Source organism: Lucilia sericata, unplaced genomic scaffold (genome assembly GCF_015586225.1).
Source record: "Lucilia sericata isolate MDLA Ls3-8-SP2 unplaced genomic scaffold, ASM1558622v1 Contig000217F_arrow, whole genome shotgun sequence".
Taxonomy (NCBI): Eukaryota; Metazoa; Arthropoda; class Insecta; order Diptera; family Calliphoridae; genus Lucilia; species Lucilia sericata.
The window spans coordinates 427,594-439,702 of NW_023994245.1; the positions used below are offsets into that span (position 1 = coordinate 427,594).

At 29.0% G+C, this 12,109-nt stretch overlaps 1 protein-coding gene across 4 annotated transcripts in view; it reads right to left on the bottom strand.

Annotated features, from left to right (window-relative positions):
- The window catches only part of LOC119602258 (protein held out wings), a 93,987-nt gene that overhangs the window by 17,364 nt on the left and 64,514 nt on the right, over positions 1-12,109 (bottom strand). For all 4 annotated transcript variants that reach the window (XR_005231327.1, XR_005231326.1, XM_037953673.1 and 1 more), the window contains exon 4: positions 7,139-7,255. Coding sequence is in view for 2 of the 4 variants with exons in the window: in XM_037953673.1 (XP_037809601.1) it covers positions 7,139-7,255 (117 nt within the window). In the remaining 2 variants the exon portion in view is untranslated. The remainder of the gene's footprint in view (positions 1-7,138; positions 7,256-12,109) is intronic.

Below are 12,109 nucleotides of genomic sequence, written 5' to 3' on the forward strand. Positions count from 1 at the left end.
CTGGATGATAGTTGAGAGATTGCACACATTTTAAAAATTAAATCCAAAGAATTGTTATCTTCTTGAAGTAGCGTTTAATTCACTTCTGGATGATAAATGGAAAACACTACATATATTACAAAAACAAAATTCATTGCTTTAGAATTTTTTCCCTTGTGTACGTTTAAGTCACTTCTAGTTGACAGTCAGGAGATTGTATACATTTTACAAAAACAAAATCCAATAAATTGTTATCATCTAGAAGTATAAGTTTAATTCACTTCTGGATGATAAATAGAAGACACTACATATTTTACAAAACAAAATTCATCGCTTTAGAATTTCTATTTTTTTTTTTTTCTTGTATACGTTTAAATTACTTCTGGTTGATAGTTGGGAGATTACAAAAACAATATCCAAAATAAGTATGATAGTTAGAAGGGTGTTTTATAATTAGGTACAGTTCTTCCCGGCAGAACATCGGAATATCAATAATTTGGCGATACAAATCACAAGCAATTTGATATCGCCTTATTGCAGGGAATATACTTTTAAGTGACTTTCGCTTTAGAAAGTGTTTGCAGGGGAAAAAGGAAAACATAAGAAATATCATGTAGTTGACAGGCTCACAAACCATCAAACACTCATACAAAAATTGAGCACACGAGTAGGTGTGTAAATAAATTTGAAGAAAACACAAAACACCTTAAAAATAATTTTTGACAAGATTTTCTCTTGCATCATTCAAGCAACAATAACAACAAATAAACAAACAACTTGCTGACAGTTTTCTTGTTTGTAGTTGTTGTGGTTATTGTTATTATTAGTGTATTTTTATAATTGTAATATTTCTTTCATAAACATAAATATCATTAAAATTTGTGTACAACATTTTTATAGACTTGTCATTCACCATAAAATTTAAATTAAAGAAATGTATTATTTTTAAATTTTAGGTGTTTTTATTTTGAAAAATATTCAAAAATAATAGATATTTTTATTAAAAAAAAGGTTTAAGTAAAATTTTAACAAATAGAAATAGAGGAGAAACCTATACAAATGTTTAAACGTTTGTACATCCGTTTTTGTCGTTTCCTCTTTTGGTGCGGCACGTTTTACAATACAAACAAGATATGGAAAAGATTAAAAACTACAAAAGGAAAACACACATGCATAAATACATACATACATATGTATGTAAGAAGAAAATAAACATAAATGTACTTATTCGTAAGTAAACATAACCATCTTTTTGTAGGCCTGGTTGTATATGTATATATCAGTGATTAGCAGACATGGTCTCCAGAGAACGAGAGAAAACTGCTGATTACAATGTGCAACAATAATTACAATATGTAACACTTTATGAAGCAACAAGGGTTTGTCAAGTTACTAATAATCTGTAGATACATTCTCATTTTGCCGACTACTGATATGCATACTGTGTTTTGGAAATTATATTCCAATATTTATCCCCTTAAATTTTCTCCCACACTGTATTTTTCGAGTAATAGGAGTTGTAATAATAACTTATTTAACGTGTTAATATGAATATTATAGTGATTACCAATACATTTGTATTTGATCGTGCATTTTTAACACTCTCTCAAAACAAAATGCGTGAGTAAGTTAAAGAGAAAACAAAAAAACAATTTTTTAGAGTTTAAACATTTGTTTCATGAGTTTAAAATGCAATTTGTATTTATTGGCAAAAAAAGCAACAATAAAGATAATATTGCAGTTGTTGTAGGTATAGTTAACATTTGCTATAATATTGTTGTTGTTGCACTTTTAACTGTTATGTTTTATTTGGCCGCAGGACAGAGCTATAAAATAAGTAAATCTTACTGAAATTTAAAGGGTTTAAAACCAGGAAGTTATAAATAGATCAAGTAGTTGGACGATTTAAATTTTTTGTAGTTGATGTGGATAAAATCAATTCTAAAATTAAAACAAGTAAGAAATTATAGTCGGGCGAGGCCGACCATATAATACCCTACAAAAAGAAAATGTGATTTAGTTTTCATAGTAAAGCATAAAGTTGAATTGTTCCTTTGCCTTAGATATACTTAAGCCATTTATTGTTGAATAAAAAAATTGTGGACATTTTAGTCAAATTTTGAAGGGGGCTATGGTCAAATGAGACCCTATAATTATAAAATTCATGAGTTCATGGGTCATCAAGGCTAGTAGAGAACTTGGTTTTGCAGCTTTTTGCCGAGATACGAGTATATTAAACATAATTATGAACTTGAAAGCCCTATTCGTCGGGTTCAGTTGTATGGGGGCTAGGTGAAATAATGGACCGATCTTAACCATTTTCAATAGGATTCGTCCCTGGGTCTATAGAAAATTAAAATTATAGTTTGATTACAAGGTTTAAATGGACGGACATAGCTAAATCGACTTTTAAGCCGATTGGTATACTTTAAGGTGGCTATGGGACCAATATTATTATGCGTTACAAACATTAGCACAAACCCAATATACCCTCCAAACTTAAGTGGGGTAGGGTATAACAAAGATGGATTTGTCATTTTGTTTATAACACGAGCTAAGTCCGTCCATCTGTCTGTTTAGAGCAGGATAGGTTTTAAGGCGAAGAAGCAAAGAGGGTTGAAAAATATTCCCTCTTGATGATATTTGTTGCGTATTGAAAATCAGCAAAATTTGGGATAGAATGTCCGTCAGCTGTCTAAAGTCATTAGTTCTTATATTTATGCAAAATTTCATCGTATTATTGGTATTTATAAGTGAATTTTGACCTTAAAGTCAATTTCTGAAGGGGAATTTGTATGGGGGCTAGGGTCAAATGAGGTCCGATGATTACAAAAATAGATGGTATCATTTATACTTTTATAAAACTAAGTTTTACCGATTTTTGTTGAGAGATTAGAACATTTCACATAATTATGGACTCAAAAGCTCTATCCAGAGGTAAGGTTGTATGGGGGCTAATCGAAACAATGGAGCGATTTTAACAATTTTTAATAGTCTTCGTCCTTGGCTAAAAAGAAGAGTTTGTGCCAAGTTTCATTAAGTTAACTTGAAAATTGCGATCAGCGTGCGTGCGCACAAGGTGTACTTGGACACATAGACAGACAGACGGACATAGCTAAATCGACTCAGAAAGTGATTCTGAGCCGATTGGTATACTTTGGTGTTACAAACATAAGCATAAACGCATAATACCCTCCGGTGTAGGGTATACATATCTAAACATAACTAAAGCGTATGAAGTTCTCACTACCTTCATAAATATGTAGCCCCTTTTGAGATCTCAATGAATGCATTCTTTTGCTAAACAGGTTAAGCTATAAACAACAATGTTATTACTCTTTTTCACTTGTTAAACTTGCAACACAAAACAATATAATTATAAAAACGAAATTCAAGTAAAAGTTATTGGCACTATAACAAAAATATGTCACTTTTTTGTCAGTTGAAAGAAGAAAAAAAACTAAAATAAAAGGAAAAGTTGATAAGTTAAAAAAATTTTAAATTTAGTAAAAAAATTAACTAAAATCCTATAAATATTTTAATATTAAAATTTTGCAATTTTTTTCATTAATTATTGAACATTTTTATATAAAAATATCTAAACTAAGAAAATTACGACAAAAATTTTCGTTAATTACCTCATTTTTGTGTAAAACGTGCTAAAAAAATCTCTAATTTTTTTCAAAAACAAATTTCTTATAAAATTTATGATATATTCTTGTAATTTTTAAAATAATAAAATAATTTAATGGTGTATATTAATCTTGCGACTTCTGTGTAATTGCAAAGTGTAATAAAGAATTAAAAGTTGTGAAAAAAGCACACATTTGTTTTAATATTCTGAACATAAACTAAATATTTTATTAGCAACTAAAAATTGCATTAAATTATTTTAGTTTTTTTCCTGCTAGTTGCCATTTTAAGACAGTTTGCTAAATTACAGGGGTTTTACTTATCTTATTTTGACAATTTATCTTGAAAGGTTTAAGTTTTAGGGGAATTTTTTTATTTAAAATAGTTAACTTACTAATAAAGTTGGCAACATTTAAACGTTTATATAAGGAAGTAGAAAGTGGAGAGTCTAAACTCTTACTTATTCCTACAAGATCATTAAAATTTTGTGGAAATTAGTTTATTTAAAACGAGAACAACAACCGTCTTAATCATTTTGACCACTCATCCACTTAGTTGACAAACTAAAAATCCAAATTAAAAATTTGAAATAAAAAAAAATATTAAAAACGAAAGAAAGTAAAAAGATTTTTTTTATGAGTTTGAGTGGGTGCAAAAACAGAAATGGCAACAAGAAATATTAAAAATGTCTCATTTCATTTTCTGTACTTTTTGTGAATTTTTCTCGTTTTCTTGAAATACATTTCCAATTTAATAACTCAAAGTCTTTAAATGCATTCAGCCATTTTATTTAGTAATATTTGGAAAATTTGCCAACAATTTTTTGCAAAACATATTTTTCTTCTTTTCTTTATCGCAGGCCAAAATACGATTTTTTTTGATGAGGGAAAATTTTTTGAAAAAAAAAATCCGAAATAAAAATTAAATCAAATGATTCATAAATAGTCAAGAATTAAGAACATTTTGATGTTTAAATATTTTAATGATTTTTTTCTTCATTGGTTTTTTGGTTTTTCGTTTATGATGTCTTTTTCAATTTGGTACAGGATGCTGATTGAGTGTCAGCGCACATTTTCGAGCAAATGTGTTGATAAACCTAATTTTTATTAAAATTATTTTTTTCTTCTTGGTCATAATAAAAATTATTATAATCGTAATTTTGAGAAATATTTAATGAAAATTGACATTTTAAAAGAAATTGGGAATGGATTTTAAAAAAGAATGTGAATGTAAATTATGTATTTAGGTGATGCATTTCCTGCTTAAGGCAAAAATATTGTAATAAATAATTTTAAAATATTTTAAAATTAATTATTATTAAATTTAATTATAAATTTAATGAAAATATTTCTCAAAAAAAGTAAATGAAATATAGAAATTTAATTTCAGATCAGAGATAGGCAAAGAGTTCTCTTCAGTCTCATTCCTCTTCCTTTCACAACAACGTAAGCTCACGCAAGAACAAAAACAAACAAATGCAATCAGGGAGCTTATTTTTCACTCTCTGAAGAGAGAGCTCACATAGAATCTCTTTGTCAATATCTGATTTAGTTAATAACTCTGAGAAAACAAATAAAATGATTTCTTTTTTTAAATGTTTTCTTTCTTGTTTTTAATTTTTAACTGAATTTTTACTCTCATCACTTTTTAAAAATCATACATATATTGATTTTTATATTTAATAAGAATTTTTTTTAAAAAATTTGAAATTATTTAATTCATAAAATTTTTAGTCTACTTTCTATTCAGCACGTAGATTTATAATTAATGTCAAAAATTACTCTTAGCAACAGAATTAAAACAAATTTTAAAACCTTTGCAGTGTTGATGACTTTTTCATATTTGTCATTTCTGCACCATTAATTAAATGTAGAGAACTTAATAAATTGTTTAAAAATATTATTAATTAATAAATTTATTTGAGTTTAAAATTTGACTAAAGGGAGTTGAAATTTATTTCCATTTCAAAATTAAAAACTTATGTATTTGTTTTGTTTCTGAACTCAAATTTGTAGGTCAAGTTGTACAAATTAAAAAAAAAAAGTCCACAAAGATAACGAAATTTTATAAAGATTTGGTTTTAGATAAGGCATCGGCAGTGTGTGAAAAATGAACTCTTTGATGGGCGTCTATAGTCTAGTCTACACAGAGGGAAAAAGAAATATACACGCTTGGTACCAAATTGATACCAAACTATTTATAATTTTTCAATACCATACGTACGACACGGATTGTTTGTCAATAGTGAGCTTACCACCTTTGTTAACATTTAGACAACGGATGTGTATTAAATTTAGATTTCGACAACGAATTATTGCAATGTTGTCAACAAAAATTATAAACAGTTTGGTGTTAATTTGGTACCAGGCGTGTATATTTATTTTTCCCTCTGTGTATAGTCTATTCTATAGTCTAGTCTATAGTTTAGTCTATAGTTGTTGTTATGACTATTTTTTTGTTGTAATCTAGTCTATAGTCTAGTCTATAGTCAAGTCTATAGTCTAGTCTATAGTCAAGTCTATAGTCTAGTCTATAGTCTAGTCTATAGTCTAGTCTATAGTCTAGTCTATAGTCTAGTCTATAGTCTAGTCTATAGTCTAGTCTATAGTCTAGTCTATAGTCTAGTCTATAGTCTAGTCTATAGTCTAGTCTATAGTCTAGTCTATAGACTAGTCTATAGTCTAGTCTATAGTCTAGTCTATAGACTAGTCTATAGTCTAGTCTATAGTCTAGTCTATAGTCTAGTCTATAGTCTAGTCTATAGTCTAGTCTATAGTCTAGTCTATAGTCTAGTCTATAGTCTAGTCTATAGTTTAGTCTATAGTCTAGTCTATAGTCTAGTCTATAGTCTAGTCTATAGTCTAGTCTATAGTCTAGTCTATAGTCTAGTCTATAGTCTAGTCTATAGTCTAGTCTATAGTCTAGTCTATAGTCTAGTCTATAGTCTAGTCTATAGTCTAGTCTATAGTCTAGTCTATAGTCTAGTCTATAGTCTAGTCTATAGTCTAGTCTAGTCTATAGTCTAGTCTATAGTCTAGTCTATAGTCTAGTCTATAGTCTAGTCTATAGTCTAGTCTATAGTCTAGTCTATAGTCTAGTCTATAGTCTAGTCTATAGTCTAGTCTATAGTCTAGTCTATAGTCTAGTCTATAGTCTAGTCTATAGTCTAGTCTATAGTCTAGTCTATAGTCTAGTCTATAGTGTAGTCTATAGTGTAGTCTATAGTCTAGTCTATAGTCTAGTCTATAGTCTAGTCTATAGTCTAGTCTATAGTCTAGTCTATAGTCTAGTCTATAGTCTAGTCTATAGTCTAGTCTATAGTCTAGTCTATAGTCTAGTCTATAGTCTAGTCTAGTCTAGTCTAGTCTATAGTCTAGTCTATAGTCTAGTCTATAGTCTAGTCTATAGTCTAGTCTATAGTCTAGTCTATAGTCTAGTCTATAGTCTAGTCTATAGTCTAGTCTGTAGTTTAGTCTATAGTCTAGTCTATAGTTGTTGTTATGACTATTTTTTGTTAAAAACTTACCTTCTTTTTATCTCTCATTGATCCTTTGCCTCTGACCATAATTTTACAGCCTGTTTCTTGTTCCAACTGTTTGGCGGTCATACCACGAGGGCCTAAAATTCTACCCACGAAATTAAACTGCAAATAAAACAATAAAAAACAGAAATAAATTAATAAATCATATAACAAAAAAATAAGTACATAGAAATAAAAAGTTTCTAAAGATTATTTTATAGATTTATAGATTCGTTACCATAATTTAAATGTCATGAGCTTTTTAAGTAAATGATTTATAAGTCAGCATTAGATTTGAAACTTTTGGAATTAGACAGCAGCAAACAGAAAACAACAAAAAAAGATTATCTCGAAAATTGTCTAAACATTAAATTGAAATAATTGCAGACCAACGAAACAACCAACATTCCATGGAAAATTCAAGGTTTTCTTGCAACAAGTTCATATAAAAAAATTTAAATATTCAAAAGTGTTTAAAGTTAAAAATTGTCAAATTAACCTGTCACTGGGAAAAAAGCAGAACCTGAGAAAATGCAAAATTATAAATATACTACCTTAACATCTGTAAATAAACATATTTCAAAGTCAAAATTATTAATTAGCATGTGAAGTATGCTAAAATAATATTAAAAATCTAAACTGCAGGCCAAATAAATACACCTAAAGAAAATTCTGTAAAATGTATTTCAATTAAAAGCAACAACCCTAAAAATACATTTAAAAAATCATAGTTATTGATTTAAATATTTTTTTCTTTTGTTTTAAAAAAATTCAAATTAATAATGATAACTAATGGTTATTTCTCTCAGTGTTTAATCTATAATAGTTAAACAAATAGTGACGAAATTATAATATTGACTGCAGCAAAAAATAATATAAAAACCAATCATAATTTGACCTGAGGCCAAATGTTTCATATTGACACGATATTGTATATAATATCGTGTATGCATGAGTTTAAAAACAAACCGCCTACACGGAGCAAAAATTAACACAACAACTACAAAAACAGTAAAAGTATAAATACAAACATCGATGACTACAAATCAAATTGTAATCGTTTGCTACACATCAATTACTCACACTGTGCTGTGGCTGGCTGCTGCAGATATGGTGAAATCATTGAAATTATATTAAAAATTTAATAAAATTTTGTGAGTTGTGAATAAAGCAAATAAACCCCCCATCTGAATTATGCCACCAATAAACGAATTCCTAGTATGTATTTAACCTTTGTGATACGAAACACGCATTTAATACATACTTCTCCACATACAGAAGCAAAGATTTACATCATTAAATAAATGCAAATTCACAATAAATAATAGGCAGTCATTCAATCAGTGAGGGAAAGATATGTATTCATGTATTAAGATATTTTCGGTAATCTATTCTATTGTTTAGTCTATAGCCTAGTATATATTCCACTCTATAGTATAGTCTATAGTCTAGTCAGTCTATTCTAGGCCATAGTCTAGACTAGACTATAGACTAGACTATAGACTAGACTATAGACTAGACTATAGACTAGACTATAGACTATAGACTAGACTATAGACTGGACTATAGACTAGACTATAGACTGGACTATAGACTAGACTATAGACTAGACTATAGACTCGACTATAGACTAGACTATAGACTAGACTATAGACTAGACTATAGACTAGACTATAGACTAGACTATAGACTAGACTATAAACTAGACTATAAACTAGACTATAGACTTGACTATAGACTAGACTATAAATTAGACTATGATTTAGCTATTGACTAGTTTATCGACTGATAGAAAATTTATTTGTTCGTTAAGGTAACTTAGTTCATATTGTTAAAGAACAAATTCCTTTCAAGCACTGCTAAACATTACAACAATGAACCATTGATTTTCATACTTCAAAAAGATATTGCATGACAGTTGTTTTGATTATTTTCTGAACACTTTAAGCATGCCATTCTTTACATCAAACACAGCATAACTTGTGTCCAGCTGGTGCACAGTGGGGGAGTTTCAAAAAAAATCTAATAATTGAAAATTTTTGAAAATCATTTAAAACGTTTAAAATTGAACTTTGGGTGACCAAAGAATGAAGTTGGATGTAGTAATATTTCAAATTTAGGCTTTATAGCTATAAATCGGGGTGTAAGACCCTTTTCTTATCGGGAGTAAGGAAACATTTGTTTCTTTTCAATTTGAAGTCATTGTTATTTAACAATCGAACAAACAGTTTAGAAATTAAAGAGATATTTTAATATTAATTCCAAAACTCCTCCATTGTGCAGCATTGCATGCTTTCATAGCAAAAAAATATGAAGATGTGTGCAATATTGAATAGTTTAGGATTGTTGGCAGCCAATTTAACAATTATTATGATTTGTTCTTCTTTTTTGCTTTTGCCTACAATCAATCATTTAACTCTAGTTTAAAAAAGCATTTACATAAAATATTCCACACTTGACACGGCGGCAGTTTGTTTTATTGAACGTGAGTGATTTCAAAGCGATTACAATTTCAAAATAATAAAAAGAAATTCAAATTAAATTGGAAATTAAAAAAATACAATAATTAAATCATCATGATTAATAAAAATGGGTGTGGGGTGTTTAAGTTAATAAAAAAAACTAAAAAGCTACTGCATGTATTAAGTTTATTACAACACCTAAATAAATAATTTCAACTAAATTAAAACACATAAATTATCGTCCTCAATATCATCAACAAATTAACAAAAACATTTGAATTTAATTTAACTTCAAGCCAAGTTCAAGCCACCCACTAAGCCAACTTTTTTCAACATATTTACTTATTTGTTTAATTTAATAATTATGTACGTTATTGTTTATTTTACAACAAATAAACCTGTTGTATTTTGTTTACAAATCCCATACAATCAATATTATTTTAAATTATTATTTTTTAATCTATGAGAGTGTTTGAGTGAATGTGTGTGAGAGAGATCAAGCTGCTGTTGCTCCGTAACATTTACGTAGCTTTTTTTTGTAGCGCCAAAGATCAAATCAATTTAAACATTATAAGCCACACATTCTAACGTATTTGAATCAAAGTGTTTGTTGTATATTTTAATGAATGCCATTTATGATGATCAAACCAACGATATTTATGATCGTAGTGATGATGGTTATATTTTAGCTAAACAATTGTGGTGTTTGTTACAAATTGAGGGTTAATGTGGAATGAATGCATTATTTGTTGTAATGGAACTTTGCAATGAGGTAGTTTTACAATAAAATGATTTACAGTTACTAGCTGTAAAAGCGTAGAGGTGATCGTTGCAATATAGTCTTTATAGGATGTATTATTTTAAAAGACATTATCTTTACAACATATAGTTTACATATTATAGTTATACCCTACACCACTTTAGTGGGGAGGGTATATTGGATTTGTGCTGATGTTTGTAACATACAAAAATATTCGTCCTAGACCCACCTTAAAGTATACCAATCGGCTTAGAATCGTTTTCTGAGTCGATTAAGCTATGTCCGTCCGTCCGTCCGTCTGGCTGGCTGTCCATGTAAACCTTGTGCGCAAGCTACAGGTCGCAATTTTCAAGATAATTGGATGAAATTTGGCACGCACGTTTTATTTGACCCAAGGACGAAGCCTATTGAAAATGGTTAAAATCGGTCCATTATTTCACCTAGCCCCCATAGAACAGAACCCCCCGAAAAGGGCTTCTGAGCTCATAATTATGTTAAATATACAGATATATCGATAAATTATGGCACAACTAAGTTTTATAGAAGTCTTGATAACCCTGCCAAATTTCATAAAGATCGGGCCCCATTTGACCCTAGCTCCCATACAAAGTCCCCTTCAGAAAATTACTTGAATGTCCCAAATTAACTTATAAACACAAATATCCCGATGAAATTCACCACAATAAAATATTATGTAAATATAAATATATTCGCAAAATTTTATCGGGTTTGGTCCATATTTGCCCCTAGCCCCCATATAAAGCCTCTTTCAGAAAATTAGTTTTTCATCAATAAATTGCTTAAATGTATCGGAACAAGTGAATATTGATGATAAATGTTTTATTATGAAAAATAAATCACATTTAATATTCATAACTGGTGTAGGGTATCATATGGTCGGCCACGCCCGACTATACTTTCTTACTTGTTTTTATATGTAGCTGAACTAGAACTGAATTTGAACTAGAACTGAACTAGAACTGAACTAGAACTGAACTAGAACTGAACTAGAACTGAACTAGAACTGAACTAGAACTGAACTAGAACTGAACTAGAACTGAACTAGAACTGAACTAGAACTACTGAACTAGAACTGAACTAGAACTGAACTAGAACTGAACTAGAACTGAACTAGAACTGAACTAGAACTGAACTAGAACTGAACTAGAACTGAACTAGAACTGAACTAGAACTGAACTAGAACTGAACTAGAACTGAACTAGAACTGAACTAGAACTGAACTAGAACTGAACTAGAACTGAACTAGAACTGAACTAGAACTGAACTAGAACTGAACTAGAACTGAACTAGAACTGAACTAGAACTGAACTAGAACTGAACTAGAACTGAACTAGAACTGAACTAGAACTGAACTTGAACTGAACTAGAACGGAACGTTCAATTCCAAACGATTGAATTTATATTAAAGTTTAAGTGTTACCGCCTTTCATTAAAAATCATTTACTCTATTTATTCGCTTTATAGTCTTTTTGTTAAATAAAAAGCAATAAAAACAAAAACTAATCAAATTAAATTAATAATGTTTATTGTTAAAGGAAGTTCGGTTCAATGCCTCAAAAACTATATTTGTCATTAAAAATTATAAAGACAAAGCAAGAAAAAAGCCACTAATTATACTTAGAACTCATAGCAAGACAAGTATCTAACAAATACGCTTAGATACTTAAAGACTTAAGGGCGTAAACATTAATTGATTCTAGATACACAAACGGAAATGAATAAATATATAGAAAA